The sequence below is a fragment of the Mchenga conophoros genome, linkage group LG7, assembly GCF_057382185.1.
Source record: "Mchenga conophoros isolate Kocher_MC1m ecotype Shallow Benthic linkage group LG7, M_conophoros_male_GT1.1, whole genome shotgun sequence".
NCBI classification, from domain to species: domain Eukaryota; kingdom Metazoa; phylum Chordata; class Actinopteri; order Cichliformes; family Cichlidae; genus Mchenga; species Mchenga conophoros.
Window position 1 is genome coordinate 9,867,915 of NC_140532.1, and position 18,053 is coordinate 9,885,967.

The 18,053-nt window shown below is 42.3% G+C and overlaps 1 protein-coding gene across 3 annotated transcripts in view; it reads right to left on the minus strand.

The window, feature by feature from the left end:
- The window catches only part of frmd4a (FERM domain containing 4A), a 96,480-nt gene that overhangs the window by 56,424 nt on the left and 22,003 nt on the right, over positions 1 to 18,053 (minus strand). Inside the window, exon 1 of one of the 3 annotated variants that reach the window (XM_085281974.1) lies at positions 5,819 to 6,389. The exons of the other annotated variants lie outside the window; for them this stretch is intronic. Coding sequence (XP_085138100.1) covers positions 5,819 to 5,884 — 66 coding nt within the window. The 5' untranslated portion in view covers positions 5,885 to 6,389. Of the gene's footprint in view, positions 1 to 5,818; positions 6,390 to 18,053 lie in introns of those variants that run through there. 3 annotated transcript variants of the gene reach the window in all.

The following is an 18,053-nucleotide window of genomic DNA, read 5'->3' on the forward strand; positions in this document are numbered from 1 at the left end:
GATTAAAACTAACCAACTTCTTCCTTCTCCCATATCATTTCTTTAATTGAGGATCTCTGACAGCTTTCGTTACACGAGACTATATATGTCACACACACACAAACACACACACAAAAATACCCCACACATTGTGTTAAAGCCAAGAGCCAAGCATACAGGAGGAAATCATCTGCAGTGGTAATCCCCAGAAAGCATTATTTATTCATCACCCTGGCCTCCATCGGTGTGTGAGTGACTGTGGCCTACATGAGAAATATCAGAGGGCTATTTTTAAACTTGGTGTGCAGACATCCAGGTCTAACAGATAAGGAACCAAAATGACTTGGTTCATTTCTCTCTCCCTCTCTGCAATATGACTGGTACTCTGTGTGGTGTGCTTCCTTGACATTAATTCACATCGTGATGACATAGTTCAAGCTCTGCTGCTGATGTACTGTACATCCCCTTGACAGTGAGATGAAAATGCACCCTTCTAATAGAGCACTTAAAGTTTGGTTTGCGATCCTTTGTTCTCTTCTTTTTTTATTTGCTTCTTTATTTATTTATTTTTTGCTTGAAATGTGCAATAAACTCCTCAAATCCACAAAGGTGATAAGCCCTATTCTTGACAGGAGGGAGAAAAAAATAAAGGCAAGTAAAAACAACATGCTACTATTCTTGATGCCTCGGGCTGCTTGCACAATGACCCATTTCAGTCAACAAGCACATAAAGCACATAAAAAAGTAAAGCAAACGGGATTTGCGCTCGGTAACAAAATACATGAAATATAAACCTGTGTACATGATAAAGAGCAAAAACATAAATTTGTAGGAAAAAGCTAGGAGATTCTGACAAGCTTTGCTTCACAAGCACCCGCTGTCCTCAAAGTGAACCATCAGCTATTAATACATTTGCAAAAAAAGAAAAAAAAAACTGCAGAGAGAGGAAGAGAAAGAAAAGAAAATCTACACCTGAGAGACGCTAATGAGGGAAACAAAGCAGCTGGATTGTCTGGGTTTTATTTCTGCTGTTCTTTTTTTGTGCGTGTCTGCTTAGTCTTTGTTCGTAGTTGCAACCATAAGAAGCGATGGTTCTCCAATGCTAGACTCCCGGCATTGTGATGCATTAATTTACCCTGATAACCCAGCCAGTCTCTGCCCACGGCTGTCTGACTCATCCCTATGGTCCTGCTCCTCAACTCTGTATGTTTGTGCGTCTGTGTGCGTGTGTATGTGTGTGGGAGTATGTGTTTATGGAAATGCCCTCTAGTTGGACCGACTCCCCGTCCCAAGCGGAATGGAGGGGGATTGACTGTTTACGTTTCAAGACACCACAAATTACAAAGGGTTGAGTTACAGCATCATCGCAGGCAAAACAGATAAACGATTGTATAGCTAAACAGTACCACCCTGATAGCGTAACTCGATTCGCTGCTCACTGTGTGCTTTCATCTGCGCTTCTACATGTATGCCAGCCTTGCATCTCCTGAGAGTGAGATGAGCAGAATGTGGGGCCTCCCCACCCTTCATCAGGCCAGAACCAATCATAATGACTTCTCCACAGGGAAGCATCCACTTCAATTACCATCTTCTCAGCAGTGTCTGTGTAAGAGAACCCGGGAAACACCATTACATGCTAAGAAAGGTAATGGATCGCCTGTGAGATTGTTTTATATGAGTCACAGTAAAAACTGGGGCATATTTGTGTTTCAGAGAGATTTGGTGCAACGCTAGGACAGGTTGTCCTGGTCAAACTGTGTCGCTCAGCACACATCTGCTCAACCTGTCTGTATGTGTGTGTGTGTGTGTGTGTGCGCGAGAGTGTGCGTGCAAACTGCAAACCTGCTTAGGTGTTGTTCCGTAATATTATTGTTCAAAGCGTTGGCACCAAAGCACTGCAGTCAGGCTGTCTTTCTAGCCTTAGGAACACAGAAGATAAATGTGGCCTTTAATAAAATCTTTGTCCAAGTGCAGTCCACAAATACACTGCTATTATCCAGCCATCTATGTCTTAACAGAATTACAATATATCATTCCAATGGGCCAATCAGCAGTCTATTAGCAGGGCAAAAACACATTTGAATGTGGTGCTAGATGTGCAATATGCCTCAGAGAAAAGCATTCAAAGCTTCTGAATTATTCACCCGAGTGTGCTGGAAGCCCTGAGCGTGTGCTGGGCCAGCTGACATCCGAATCTGAACCATGATGGAAATTGAAGGATGAATGATAATGGCTCATCGGTTTGATCCGTCTGCACATAAAATGGGATCGAGTTTATGATAATTTTGTTGTTGTTTTTATTAAATTTATTTATTTAATTCTGTTTGAATGATCCTGCTGCCAAAGACTAATGCGGCAAGTAAATGAGATACATCTGATTGCAGAAACTGACTATATTACTATACTTTTCAAACTTCTTTTTCAAAAGAAATTTGAATAATATCTTTCAAAAAAAGAAGTTTCTCCGTTCTTGTAAATATTTTCCACTCAGTAAATCGTACAAGACCCCCATAAATAAAAACAAATTGATTCTGCTATCAAATATTAGTATAACCAAACTCTGATATTGCTTATTTCTCTCAGCTGTTGTTGCCCAAAAGCTATCAAAACACAACAATGAGCCATTGCTGCACTGGGGGACATAGTTTTTTTTTCTTTTGTTCCATTAACATGAATAGGGACTGTAGTTTATTTTGAGTCAATCCCCTGATTCTGCAACTGCAAATAGCCCCGCACAAGGCATTATTTACTTCTTCTTCTTTTTGTCCAGCTTTTAAATATTTATATCTCCAGTAGTAACAAATGGGCTTGGGGCTGCAGGATGCAGACAGTGTAGAGAAAGACGGACTCAAATAACAATGAGAGATCGACTGACACATGCTGGTTTTGTTCTTCTTGCAGGATTTTTTTTTTTGTTAATAAGAAAGATACTTAAGTCACATCTCAATCAATATCGAGATCAAAATATTTCAGATTAAAGGACAATTGATTGCTTGGGAGCAAACGGGAGAGTGAGTGACGAGGTGCAAACAGAAAGGGGAAAGAGGTCAGTTCGCACTAGCTGAACAATTTTGTCAATGGTCAGAGAACTGGTCAGAGAACACACCCATTACATAACAGAATACTCTCACATAATACACTCAGTCAATAGCCAATGTTTGAATCAACACATCTGCAGCAGTGCAGTCAAAAGAGAATAGTTTGCTAATAAAGAGGCTTTTTGTATGCATGTACTGTAGACACGCATGTTGTATAATTCCGTAGCAAAACTCTCATTGTGACAAGGAAGCGCTTGGTATCGGTACGTCACAGTGTTTGTGCTCCTGGCGGAGTGAATGCTCTCAGAGACCACAGGCCCTTTGTGACCAAATAGCTCTCCCAAAGATATAAACCAGTACTTTATGGCTGCTGGAAGCAGAGGAGACGATGGAGACGAAAAAAAAAAAAAAAGCAGAGCATTACAGCTGTGATGGAAGCAAACCCATCCAGCTGAGGTCTTTCTCCTTTGGAAGAAACCGGGGGATGGGGGAGACGAGAAGAGATGTAGGACTAAGGAAGAGTAGGAGATGGAAGGATTAGTACCGCCTGCAGGCTGTATCATAGATGTGATGTTGGAAGAGATGATTGGGAGGTGTTTGTGGGGTGCACAAGGAGGAGATTCAATTAAACTACACAGGGATTGAATGCATTTTTAATCACGCTGCCTCAGTTGCTGATGTGACAGTCAGCCTTTGTGCTAGATTGCGAGGCATCCTCTGCAAGAGGAGTTGCCATGCCTCCCTGTCTGTGTGTCTTCTCCTCTCCTCATAGCTCAGCAGCACAATGCACAACAGCTCTGGCGTGAGATGATATGATGCCAGAAACCAGTATTTCATAGCAACAAGAAAAAAATCCAATCAGCAGATACAGATCACATTACTGGTTCATTAAATTTCAAAGGAGCACACATGTGTGAGCTTATTTTAACAGTGTTGAATTAAAAAAACAACAACAACTTTGCTGACCCGAAATATCCAGCTTCCTGCGAGCGAATGTGGCAACAAAATAGTGACCTCCTTTTCTAGTAATAAAAGAGGCTGTGAAGGAAGTTCATTGCCTCGGATCCTCTCAGCTTCCCTAAATCATTCATATGTGCAGCTGTGCTAATGAAAATAGCAGTGAGCCCTTGAATATAGCTGCGCACTTCACTGCTGCTCTAAGCCAGTGAGCAGCATAGATAGGGCTCTGGAGGCCTTTTTCTAGCAGAGGATGGAGAACTGCTGTCATTATTCTAATGATCCTTAATTTTCATATAACGATCCTGGTCTCTGAGCTTAACTGTCCTAATTCACACATACACACAGTCAGACTTATTGAATACACACTTTACAACAAGGACGACTATATACAATATCACAGGCCTGATCCATAACACCATCTACTGCTGGTAAGTCTTCCAATATAAGTCCTTAATTCCCCCTTCCCTTACTTGATGGTTCACTGAAATAGGCTTCTGCGTAGCTCACGTCTGCATGTTGTGAGTGTTTGTGTATGCATGCATTGCCATATGCGCATACGTCTAGCCAGCAGTCTGGAATGTGTGCACACGATTTGAATATTTCTCATTTAAGTATGCAAAGTGGCCAGATAACCCTCTGTTTTCCACCCTCTTCCAGCAATTAGAGAAATAAATAAAAAAGCGTTCTAATTAGGATGTTGAGAGGAAATGTAGAGGAAGGAAGCATTTTCCTTACTCCAATTTTTCCGTCCCACATGCGGTGCATGAATAATCCAAATGTTGCTCTGGCCATAAACAGTAATCTTTATTGCCATGGTCATAAATCATCCTTTGGATATACAGAAAGAAAATGACCAAATCTCCAAAGTAGTTTGATGGATCCGCGCATGCAAAAAAAAAAATCCCAGCATATTTCAGTGACACTGAAGCCCTGTGGCAGCGGATTGAATGCTGATAGTGCTCACTGAATATATATCTCAGGGAAGACAGATTACAGTTCCTTGAACAGATGCCTGTGCCTGTAAACAATATTAAAGGGAAACAGCAGCTTAACGACCAAACTCATTACAGCAGCCGGCAGATCAAAGCAACCAGGGATTCTGATGTCACATTTACAAAGTGTGTCTGTCTGTGTGTGTGTGCTGAGGTAGACCATGTAAGCTGCATGTGTTTTTGTATCTAAATGTCTGTGTGGGATGCAGTTCTAGCAGCCCAAAATGCTTTAGCAACCACAGGGATCTGAGTAATCTACCTCTATCCAAGCGTCACAAGCGACAGAAACACGCCTATCACATCCATCAGACTTTCCATCTACATCTCATTCCTCTTTCATCCCCCATTTCCTCATTCTCGATTCCCAATTCCTTTACTTGGAGATTTCGTTCATTGCTAATCAAAAGATTTATAGCTATCGAGAGATAAATATGAAGGATGCAGACCACAGAAAGTAAGCCCACTGCCTACATTTAATACTTTCGAGTTGGTTGGACAAAAGCTCCTCATACGCTGAGTTAAAATTTCCAAAGTTTTAAGTCCCTGGGCTAACCTTATGTTGACTCACATATTAGGCCAAGCAGTTCAGGTTATATTCCTGGTCAGCCAATTTATTCCATAATTCTCCCTAAGCAGAGAATTTGATGGTTAATAAGCATGTGTTTTCAGCACCAATTAAGAACAGAGCATCTGGAATGTTGCATGAACATATGTCAGCCCCCATCTCCAGCTGAAATTATGCGCTGGAGAGGTCACCCATATAAAACACAGAGAAGATGGGTATATTAAAGCATTTTTTAAAGAGATGTTAAAACAATGTTGAGCAAGAGAAACTGTGGAGAAACTTACGAAAACGTCCATAAGCATGTGTTCCAAGGTCACCTCTAAGTCCTCGAGTCGTGCAGAAAGAGTCATCGTTCAACTGATCAACAACCACGGCAACAAAAAAAGAAGTAATTTTTCTACTAAGTACTTAAGAAAAATTCTCTTTCTCTCTTTTATTCAGTTCGCTCATGGGATTAATCCTCATAAATAACTTAAAGAAAGTAATAAAGCCATATCAGCTATATAATATCCAATTCTTCCAAGGAGTTGTGCCAGTAACAGTCCAACTTAACTTTTCAACAATTCACTTTTATTCTCCATCCACTGCAAGATTCCCAAATGGCCAGCTGTAACAAACAAGACTATCTCCAGCAAGTTTGGCTCCCAAATCTCCTCTTCACATCTAAGTTATGATCCATGAGAGAAATGAAGACACTGACAACTCCCTGGCAGAGGGAGGGCAGAGGGTGGTCTCACTGTTCTTGCTAGGATGCATAGAGGAGGCGTACGGCTTGATGGGAGAACTGACACTCAGAGAGGCAACTATTTTGTGACAAAGTCATATGTCTGACTTTTTTAATATCGCTCTAACATTTTCCAAGTTGTTTGAGTTATCTCTACCCTCTTTTCACATTTCTCTCTCCCCTTCTTGTTCTCGGCGCCTTTTCAGGTCTCTGTCCACAGTGGGCGTCTTTGTGCGGAGGGAGAGCCTGGGGCAGCTGATGCACAGTTCTGGGTGCTCTTGGCTGGGGTCATCTTCTCTCACACTGGGCCTCTCATCAATGGGCCTTTGTGGTAGCCTCATTAAGGGTTGGCCTTGGATGCTGAGGCTCTCATAGACACACAAGGGGGAAAACAAGAGCGATATGGCCTGGATCTATGACTGGAAGCTTATGTAACAGTTGCAGCAGGGGTGGGGCGGGGGCGGGGGGGGGGGGGGGGGGGTTGTAGAAGGCAGGGTATGTGGGGGAGACTGGAGGCGGGAGGGGGAGAATAAGGGTGCATAGCCGAGGGGGCAGTAATTCAGTAAGAGGGGAAGGAGAGCAGAAGCGAGGGGAAGCGGGGAGACAGAGGATGTTGGTGGGACACTCCTTGGAGAGTGGTTGCTTCTGTTTTTCTGGCGGGAGCCGGTGGAATGTACCCCCCACCACCACTATTCTGTGTTCATTAACAAGAAAGAGAAAAAACAGAAAGGCCGGATCAGACTGAAATGAGTTTAGCTGGGCTGGACCAACAAACAGGATGTGAGTGCACAGAGGAAGACTTTCTGCATTTACTATCAGAATTCAGGCTACAACAGGAAGCTGCAGAAGATCATAGTAACAACACAAAAGTCCGGAAATAAGCCAAAGGACTAATTAAGCAACCAGTTTCAGACATAATAATTAATTAATGTCCCTGCATTGTTTAAGCTGATGGTCACATCCATCATCGTCTCCATCTTTTGACTCCACAATTAACCGTTTTCTAACTGCTCCAATTACTTCATCTCTCACTGGGTGTCACAGACATCCCTCTAAAAAATTTTTTCGAGCCAGTCCTCCTCGTCCTGCCCTATTTTCCTAATCCATGCACTCCCAGAATGCCAATGGCCTATGCTCTCTAAACTCTCTTGGGTGTGAGGTCATCATGAACTCATGAACTCATCAGTCCTCACATTCAACTCTGCAGTCCAGAGGACTGGGGTGCAACTCACAGTTTTGCACTGTGATTTGATGTTGTTACGTCCCTGCAAATGAAGTCTAGGGGAAGGGGTGGGGAACAGTAACAAATAGGGCTGGGAAAGAATGAAAAGGAAACCAGACAGAGAGGTTTAGCATAAACACACATATAAGGACACATTCAGACCCCATAATACACACAACTGGGTGTTAAAGAGTGCACATCCATCAGTCCTTTGTTGCCCTCAGGAAGCCATCCCGCCTTCCTGAAGCTCCTAATGCTGACTGCTGTGAATATGTAACACCCATAATAACTTAGAAATATCACTCTAATTTTCATCTACATGCTGCATGAATTATAAATATCCGCTAGCGTGGTGAAGATTGATAGTATATGACCATTAAGACTTGCGAGGCAGGCAGCTCATGGAGTCCGAATGCCAAGAGGAGTGTAGAGATAGCGGCAGGTAGCCTAGCCTAGCATTTATAATTAGAGAAGAGCTTAACCCCCAACTGAGAGACAACGCAGGACAGCATGTCCCGGTGTGACTCCTTCTTGGCACGAGCAGGGTTAAAACCCAGATTTCTCGGTATAATCTAGACTGTGTGTCTAAGGGAACATAAATGAAGACAGTGGAATGAATCCTCTGTGCAATGTTTTTACGACAGGTGACTCACAGAGAGCTGAATATCTCCTCACCTCTTTGGATAAACCAATTATGTTCCCTCATGCACAACTGCAAACTCACAGGCACTAATAAATGTGCATACTCGAACATATTGGCATGCGACTGACAAAGGTTTAATGTAAGACTGCTTTGCGTCGATTATCATATGCACAGATACACAAAGACTACCATATGTATTCATATACATATATATAAAAGTAGAATTAAATACTAGCTACTTCAACAAGCATATTGAACTATATTTAACCGTTATATGCTTTGTCACCCCCTTTAGCTAAAAAGCTGCAGTGTATGCTGTACTTTAATATGAATCAAGCTGGAACAGTGAGATGTTTATTATTTTTTGCAACCATCAGTTTCCTCCTGAAAGCTGACCGTCCCACTAATCCCATAATCAGAAAGAGCACCAGAGTGGCAGCAGTTCAGATTGTGCATCACAAAATGGGCCTTTAACAAGACTCTCTGATTCTTCTTCACACTCAAAGCTCCGAGGACAGTTTTTCTCTTTAAATCTAATTTTAGGCGAGAGTACAGAGCGTGCGCCTGTGTGAGCCTGATTGATCATGATGTCCACCTGGTGTGCAAAATAGGGATATGTGCTAATCAAACTCCTGGCAGTCTTCCAAGTCAGTTGAGGTTTGTATACATACAAGCATTCAAAAATAGTAGGGCCACCTATTCCAGACATGTTGATAAAGCCTCTTAAGCACCTGTCTCCACCTAACTGTCGAAAGAGTTTACTGCCAGCTTTAACATTGGACGGGAAGGCATTTAAGTCCAAGCACTGCACTTTACAAGCTCGCATGCCTGTTGTGGTGACCGCATATGGTTTGACTGGCCAGTTAAATGTCATTGCGTGATGCGTTTTCTCTCTGATTAAAGCTCTAGCAGAAATTTTTACATGATGCAAATGTTTTTGTCTTTTTATCTTTGCTGACAGTTTGTCTCTTTTTCTCTGGGTTATAAACGACAGGCAGCGCAGATGCAAAGGATTCTGCTAAATCATTCACTTCATCGCTGTTAGTAATGAGAATTTTGCTGTGTCATTCCGCAACCCAAATCTGTCATTCCACAATGCAGGGAATGGCTCTGTGTCTGTCTGTGAGACTGTGTGCATTTGTGTGTGTGTGTGTGTGTTTGCAGCATTTCTAGAAATACCTGTGAAGAGTGAGGCAGGTGCACGCTACTATCTTATGTCATTCTGCAGTGAAAGTCACCTTGGATTTTAAAGGGACCCATTCACACTCAGACCGCAGAAAATATCCTTTGAAAGATCAGAGGAGAAAATGAAAAGAACTTCTGATATGCGAGGGGATCAGAAGCCATTCACAAGAATAATACGCACCTTACACCTTTTCTCCCTTGGTTGGAGCCGCTGTCTTGCTTGTTCTATACACAAGCCACTCGCCACAGAGTATGTGTGTGTCTTGGATGCACTGAGCAGACAGAATGCGACAGAGGCATATTTTAGGGCCTGGTTGTATGAAGGCACTGGATTGAGTCATGCTCCAGGATTTTCTGCCCCAGTAAACTTAGCCCACTTTACCCAGTGCCGAGGAGATTCACAGCCTCCGCTATGCAGGGAAACAAACAGGGATAGACGTATTCAACCACACCATAAGAAAACACTGTTTCCTTGATTTAACAATTAACACTCAGTTTAAAAATATGCACGCTCGTCTGCCTGCAACTCTGCCCAACTTTTTATGAATTACTCTAGCATGCAAGCAGCACACTCACATCAACTTAGGATCAAGACATGCACGTGAGGCGCTCTCCCCCCAAACTCGGCACACACACAGTTGGGAATCTGATTTGTAGCAGTGTGAGCGTTAAATGTTTGATGATGCGGCTACATATTTAATCTTTACAGACCAGATCATGGTGGGAAATGGGTTATACACGATTGTACTCCCAACGGAAAACATTGGGTTACTGAGGGGAAAAAAAGAGGCAAACATGGTTTTAAGCTTTTAATATGTTTCTGTGACATCTTAATTGCTATTTCTAAATTTGGAGACATTCAGTTTAGACATTAATAAGCAAATCTGCAGTTTAAGTAAACATCAGTGTTGAATGCCAGGCATTTTTCAACTCGAAGTTATTTTAATGTTTTGAATTGCTTTGGCAACAGAGATTACTGCTGAAACCCCATAAACTAATGTAAGTGTTCCTGTATTGCTCACACCCATGCCACACAGTTCTCATTCTTTAGACCTTTGGCTCGGCCATATTTGTCTACATGCAGGATGCAGCTGTGCTTATAACTCTCGTAAACCTCTCAGCCCGTCGTAACTACACAACTCTCCTCCTTTATAGACATTAAATCATTATGATCCCTCAGGCACGCGGGCCACAAATTAACGAAGCATGTGCATAAACAAATACAAAGTACAAAGAGGATGCACCTGTAAACCCCCCCCCCCCTCCCCCCACACTCATACTTGCATTTCCTCATGCTTCTAATGAGCTAACATGAACTAGTCATGCTATAACCCTCAACACACATGCATGCTTTCTCCCAGGAGGGCAGTAACCCAAGCCAGACGGTGCCAGCTCCACCTCTTGCTGCAGGCATGGGACTAAGCTGCTTGTTACTGTACAGATGGGCCCCACACCTCTGACAGGTGCTCCGGCTCAACTTCTACCACGCAAACCAATGGCAAATGCATTGCCAAATGACTCAGGCTTTGTCTTTTTTAACGTGCAGAGGAGGAAGGGAAGGAGAGCCCCCCCGGGGTACAGCAAAAGAAAGACGTAATTTGAGGAGATCATCTCCACCTCCTGACATTACTCGAGGCCATCCTTCTCATCATTGCGAAGGGAAAATGTCGAACAACATGGCAGCTTGTGTTTATGGTTTTATTCGCTGTATCAGAACTGATAGTCAGCTATTACTCGCCTTATCTTTTAGCAAACACTTCACCTTATTTGTGTTTCTCTGCTGTGCAGAACGAATGGATGGGATGAAAGAAGAATCCAGAAAGACACTGGGTTTATAGAGAGAGGCAGCCTGATGCCACCTGGGGCCATAGCCAGACAAACCAGTCACCTCCCACCCTCCTCTGTCTTTGTCCTTGCTACACCTCCTCATCTGCACCCCAGTCAAAGAAAAGATGTGCTGTGACAGACAGTGCTTGATCACTCCTGGGTCTGTCCAAGCCAGGGTCACGTCCCATGATATTTACCACATATTTACATTCAGAGCCAACTATTGCCATGGGAACAGAGGTGCTATGCAAACTATGAAAGGGAAAGGAAGGAATAAAATGGTATAAGCTGACCACATGAAACATTAAGGACTGGAGGGAGACGAGAGAAAGTCTGGTGGGAGGGAACATGGGGGGCAAATCCCACGTAATTGCCCCTCTAGCAGACAGCAGGGGTAATAGGATGGCCACTCAGTCACTGACACAGCTCATAATTATTAATCAAGCTCAGCATTTAACATATGCTCCCCTCCCTTTCAATCCTCACTCACTGGCGCCCCATCATTTTCCTCTCTTGATTTCACTTATTCTTTCATTGCTCTTCTTTCCACTCACTGTCTCTCGTGAACAGCAGGAGATACAGGATGAGGTCATTGATTATATACCTCACTGTTCTTCAGTCAACACACACAGATGATCTCCTGTTCTGAACCTCGGTACTCCACAACCACTGCGTTGCTGAGAAAGTTGTGATGACAATGATGAATGGAAATGCGGTGTACAGTTTTGCTCTTATCTGAACCAAACAGCCAGCGCTCATACACAGCAGAGCAGCAGACCACTGCCGATTAGAGCAGAGGGTCTCTGCTTATTGGCCCCATACATCAGAAAGGACACAATGAACAGCTGACAGCTGCAATCTAAAGCAACATCAGGAGTTTTTTTCTTTCTCTCGCCTTCTTGATGCTTACCGATGTGAAGAGGAACTTCAAACCTTCATATCCAAGAACGAAGTACAAAAATAACTTCAGGGCCCATCGGGACTGCTCTTCCTCAGGTGGACTTTCAAGTGCTGAGCTTGTTATTCAGAGGAGCCTTGGGAAAGATTAGGAATCCCATCGCACAGCACACTCTGGTGGTAAGAGGGTGGAATGCACTGCATACGTGAAAGTAGTGTAAATGGTGAATAAATGAAGACAAACAGCTCATGTGAATGTAATTAAAGCATATCGGGGGGAAAATACACTTGAAAAAAGGCACAGCAGATAAAAGCTGATCTAGAGATCCACAACAGCAACGTTTCTACAGGGCGGTTACCACTGAACTCACCTGGCAGCTCTAAGAAACAACAAACATTTGCTCTCAAGAACTTTTTTATGTTTTAGGTATTTGTACTGCACCATTATTTCTAAGCTGCTCAATTCAATGCCAATGTACATAATAATACCCAACATCCACCTGCACCCATTTTAGAAACCCGTTAGACGACATTTCATGTAAGATTGATGGTGTACTGAATAAAAGAAGTTGGACTCGTCTTCATGATCTGCTTTTTACTTTTGTGTGTTATTAGACACTTCCTTGGTTTTGTTCAACCTCTGCACAAGTGCTGACATGCATTTTGAGCATTATGCATGTCCTGTGTTTAACAAAAAGATACTGGGAGGTTAATGGTTAGCAACGATATTTATTAGTATTTACCAGAATTAGTGCATCAACCTTTGCCGGTGCGTGTGTCTGCGTGCGTGTCTTAAATGTTATTCTGTAATTGCAAGAAAATTAAAGTAGAAGGGTTAAATCCAGATGTTTTCCATATAAAATATATATATCTACATTAACTTGTGCCGTTTTATAACTACATATATTAATTTAAATCACTTGAAAAAAACACACACACACAAAAAGATGTACATGCAAACAAAGCACACAGCAAATAACACCAGCTGCTGCTGAAAACCAGACACATCCGCATACAAACACCTCAAGACGTTTATTAATGGCCTTAACTGCAATGGCAGATGCTCACATCTGTTCAGAAGAAAATGCACATCCGTGTATGTGCAGACACAAATACACTCAGGGGTGAGTTATAAATCTGACACACGTCACCTTTAATTGCTCTAACAAGCCATAATGAGAGCATCAGAGGTCAGAGAGACACTTAGGATGATGTAAATATTCCTAGGAGGATGGATGAGCATCAATCTGGCAATGCTGATTTCATATTTTGGTTTAATTCAGCGTAATGGCAGCTGTCTACACAGGGGAGAAGAGAGGTAATAGGATACCTGGCAAACACTGCACAGAGTCCACAGATTGAAAAGGATTGGTGGAAAGAATAGAAATGTAAAATAAAACACCCAGCATTTAGATCGCTTATGCAATAAGCAGTAAAATGCATGCTTTTTATTTAAGGGAACTCAAAGGTTTTATGTCTTAGTCCTAACTGAGAATTGTCAAGGTGTCTTAAAGAACCCCCTACCCCCTCCAAGTCCAGTCTTTGACTATAAGCAGATTCTTTCCCCTCCTTTATCCCGCCAACGTTACATCTTTTCTTCTTTTTCTCCATCCATTCATCCTCCTATCTATCAGTTTTTCTAAGCAGTCCTGAACCCACTCCTCCCAGCCCCACTGCTAGGAAACTGACAAGCCAACATCAATTAAGCTGTCTAGTGGCACCGCATGGGTCCATATGTCTGGGGCTGTACACATAGATGTTATGGAGCATGCAAATTGACCAGTGTGCATGCGTGTGTTTGGGGATGTGCACATTTTGAGTCTACAATGCATCTGTATGCAAAAGCGCTCAATGTCTTTGTCTCCTTGAGCAGCCATGTACATAAATCATGAATTAGCCATTAGCGCACTAGAGCGTAAAAACCGCAAATGTAAAACTGTTAAATGCTGTTTGATTAAAGACATTTGGGAAAAAAACAAGAAGGAAGCCTCACTAAACCTAAAAGGAAACAATTGAACTTAAAATTCTACTAGAAATCTTCATAAAGTGCAAAACTGTATTTTGGTCAACAGACCTAAATACTGTTTTATGGTACCTGAATTTGAAAAAGACAATGTTTGTTTCGTTGTTGTTTTTTGTATTAGTGTTTATCATCCTTTTTTTTCTTCTTTTTTTTTTAAAAATTCGTACGGGCACATTTGGTGTGCTCTGCAGTTTTTGTTGATGTTAACACGCATCGAGTCGAGTGGGTTCAGTTTCTTCTTTTTATCTGTTAGAAAAAAATTCACCATGAGGCAATATGCTAAATGGATACCCAAGCAAACAGCCATCAGCACAGCAATAAAATCCTTTGCAGCTTCACATTTGCTGCTTTGACAATTAAGCTTATCCAGGTTAGAAGCCAGAAACTCCACAGCCACAGGCTGAAATTGAGACTCGTGGCGGTGGTGGTGGAGTGATTGCAACTTTCTAATAAAGCTGGAATTCCTCAGTGCATGCGAATGGGTCAGAATGGTGCAACTGTGATTTATTTATTTCTTAACACCATTACAAATACAAATAACTATGCCTCTTTTCTCTCTCTACCTCTCACCTCAGGGCAGTTATATGGTCAGCCAATCAAATCTGAGTAGACCTGCTAGTAACCGCTGCAAGCTTACTCTCTTCATCTATAAAAGGTCACAGTTCAGAGCCCAGGGGAAGACATATAGGGTGGCTTAAAGTATGGGTGTAATGGGCTAGAAATGGTGAGTCTATGATGGTGCAGAGGGGAAAAATGACAGAGTAAATGGTGGAAGAAGTGCTTAAGTGTGGATGACTAGAGGAGATAAGAAAATGATTTATGGTTTCAGGGGGAAAAAAAAAAAGAAAACTCTTATTTCCTGGGTAAGAGTATGCATGAGTATTTGTGTATTTATAAAATTCATCTGTGCAACATAGCTGAACAGATAGGGTGATGTATGATACCTCTTAGAGCCAGTGTCACCCACTGTAGGAATTCTGACACTACTAATCCTCTGTAGGTTCATTAGAGATACTTGTGTGGTTGAGCAGTGGTGATTACATTCTAATACAGGAAATATAGCATTACATTTGCCATTTGGATTGTCTAAAGGCAGTGCAGTCAATGTCTCTTGAGACGCTATTCTATATAAGTACATAGATAGAGTCAATATCTAATAATGGGACTGCTGCAGGCTTTTTTATTTTAAAAGATAGGGTTTAAACACTGACAGAAATAAATGCACCACGCTATAGCGAAATTATCTTTACGACGGTTCTCGTGTTATGTGCTCTACCTATCTATGTGAAGACTAATTCTGCCCTCCCATCTTTCAATTGCTTTCTGTGAAATTATTTTAAAACGCCTCAAGACTAATGACAGCCAATGAAGTGGAAAATCTGCACCCCGCGTTTCCATGACAACATCAAGTGCTTGGTTTGCTTCTCCAGTTGTTCAATTGCGCCCTGATTGATCTCATCGTTTGGAACTCTTCAAGGGGACAAGAGCCCATTTGACATGCTTGACACCAAAGGGTACGCTCAAATGCACACACATTTACACGACCAGAGGTGGTGCATGGCCGCTGGGCTGCGTCTTCAAAAATGGGGAAAGAGACGTTCAGCAGAGAGGAAACGCTTCAAACAGGGAACTGTGGGAGGAGGACTCTCTCAACATGGCATCCCGCCGATCTAATCTTACTCTGCAGAGCAAGAGTTGAGCCTCTTTTTATCTTAATCTGCCTCTCTGCATGTCATCAGTGCACGGGTGTTGCAGGTGGGTTTGTGAATTTTTGTGAATTAACAGACGCTAATAAGGATAATATATAGCTAATAAAGTTCATATATATTATATATATATATTATCGGAGCACTAGGTGCGGTGACTTCCAAATTAGGCGAGTGGCTCCAGCAGATCCCAGGAACAACATCGGAGATCTCTGTCCAGAAGAGCACAGTCCTAGGAACAACTAAGATACTGCGCAGGACCCTCAAGCTCCCAGGCCTCTGGTAGAGGACCTGAGCTTGAAGGATTGACCACCCGTAGGGGCGAGTGGGGAATATATATAATAATATCAACAATAATCTTTAAAGTATTATCACCATATACAGATGTGTGAGGCAAAGCATATACAATATCATATGCGCCTTATACAACTATCAGAGCTGTTGTGTACCTTTTGTCCAAATGGGACAACGTTTCAGTACAGGAATAACACAGCAAGTAGTTGCACTCTAACATTACCTGTGATTGTATTCTACATCATTCAACATTGTAAAATGACATTTAAGAACATTAAAATGCACAAACATAACAATAGAAATGTGGCTGAAGAGGTGTGCCATTTATACACAGTCCCATGATATCATAGGGCAGCAGCGCACCTGTTTGTACTTCAGCAAAAAACTATAATCACAACATAAAATCCAATGCAGCCCATAACGGAGATTTCCCTTGACAGTGCATTTATTAGGCTAAGATGATGACAGCTGGGAGATGTGGCTCTACATTCAGTGTACATGTAACTGTGTGTGTGTTTGAGTATGTGTGTTCATGTGTGTGTCTGTGCCTCAGAACCCCAGCATGTGTGTTTGTTTGCATTTGCCCCATGTGGTTTCAGCAACCAGACATCCCTCTGCTGCGTACTTTGGCCTTTAAATGCTGCCAGCTAACCTGCTGTTCATTGTGAGAGAGAGAGAGAGGGAGAGAGAGAGAGAGGACTGAGCAGGCTGCCAAATGCAGCCCCACCTTTTGCTGCAAATCTGAAGCCCACCATCCTGGCCTTTCACTCGTAATTATATTAATCCAGACAGCGAGGTCGGCTTCAGGCATGCACGTATGGAGAACACAACAATTTGGGATTTTTTTTTTTTTTGGGGGGGGGGGGGGGGGGTGCAGTGCATCCTCAGGGAGGGAGGTGTGTGGATGTGTGTGTGTTATTTAAACTGGGTATTCTTTAATGGACTAAGTGCATGTTTGCAGAAGAGTGTGTGTTCATGTGCAAGCCCATGGCCATTTTTCTAATGGCACCATCTGTCATGGGCATCTGGACAAACACACACACACACACACACACACACACACACACACACACACACACACACACACACACACACACACACACATTAGGGCTGAAGGATTCAGGGAAATATCAAATTCTGATTTTCTTCAATGCTATTGCAGTCCTTTTTGGATTTTTAGTAAAATGGTGCACGTCTGTATTCACCATGTGACCACATTTGTTACTTTTTGGATTTTTGAGACATTGCGATGAGATCCTATGAAAACATTAATTGCTCTGCATTTTAATGCAAGCATGATAAAAAAACAAATGTTTTTTAATTATCAAAGAGCATACGCTCACACACACACGCACAAATTCTCATGTGAAGAAATACAACCAGTTGAGGAAAGAGCCTGGAGATGAGAGAGGCAGTGACATAGTGCTGAAAGAGAAAGCAAACTAAACAACACGAGTGAGAGAGGAAGAGCAGAGGAGTCTCTCTGGTTAGACTGACAGAGCATTGACAGGGTTAATCTCTAGATAACTACTCCTCATTGATCCACTAACATACAGGAGGAGCTGATTGGAGAGAGGATACACAAGACACACACCCGCACATTTACGCCGTACTGTGTGCACAAAGCGTGCCCTATAAAAGCACACACGGTCTCCAGAGAAAGATTTCTATGAAGTTTGAGCTCCTTGTTCTACTGACCTATATGCATATATTAGACACAAGAAGGGGAAACCTACAGGGAACTCTATTTTTCTTTTTAGGAGTCTGTGAGCGCATCTTTCGGGTTTGCAAGGGCCAACAGAATCTGGATGTACCCTCAAGTCTCTCGTTTACAAAAAAAACAAAAAAAACAAGAAGAGGACAGTGCGCAGAGTTAAGATAAAGTTTGGAAATTAAGTGCAGTGAGATATTTGTCCTGACTAAAATAAACTGCAACTGTAAGAGCACATTGAAAGACACAGAGAAAATATAATAGCAAGGGGTACATGTGAGCAAAGT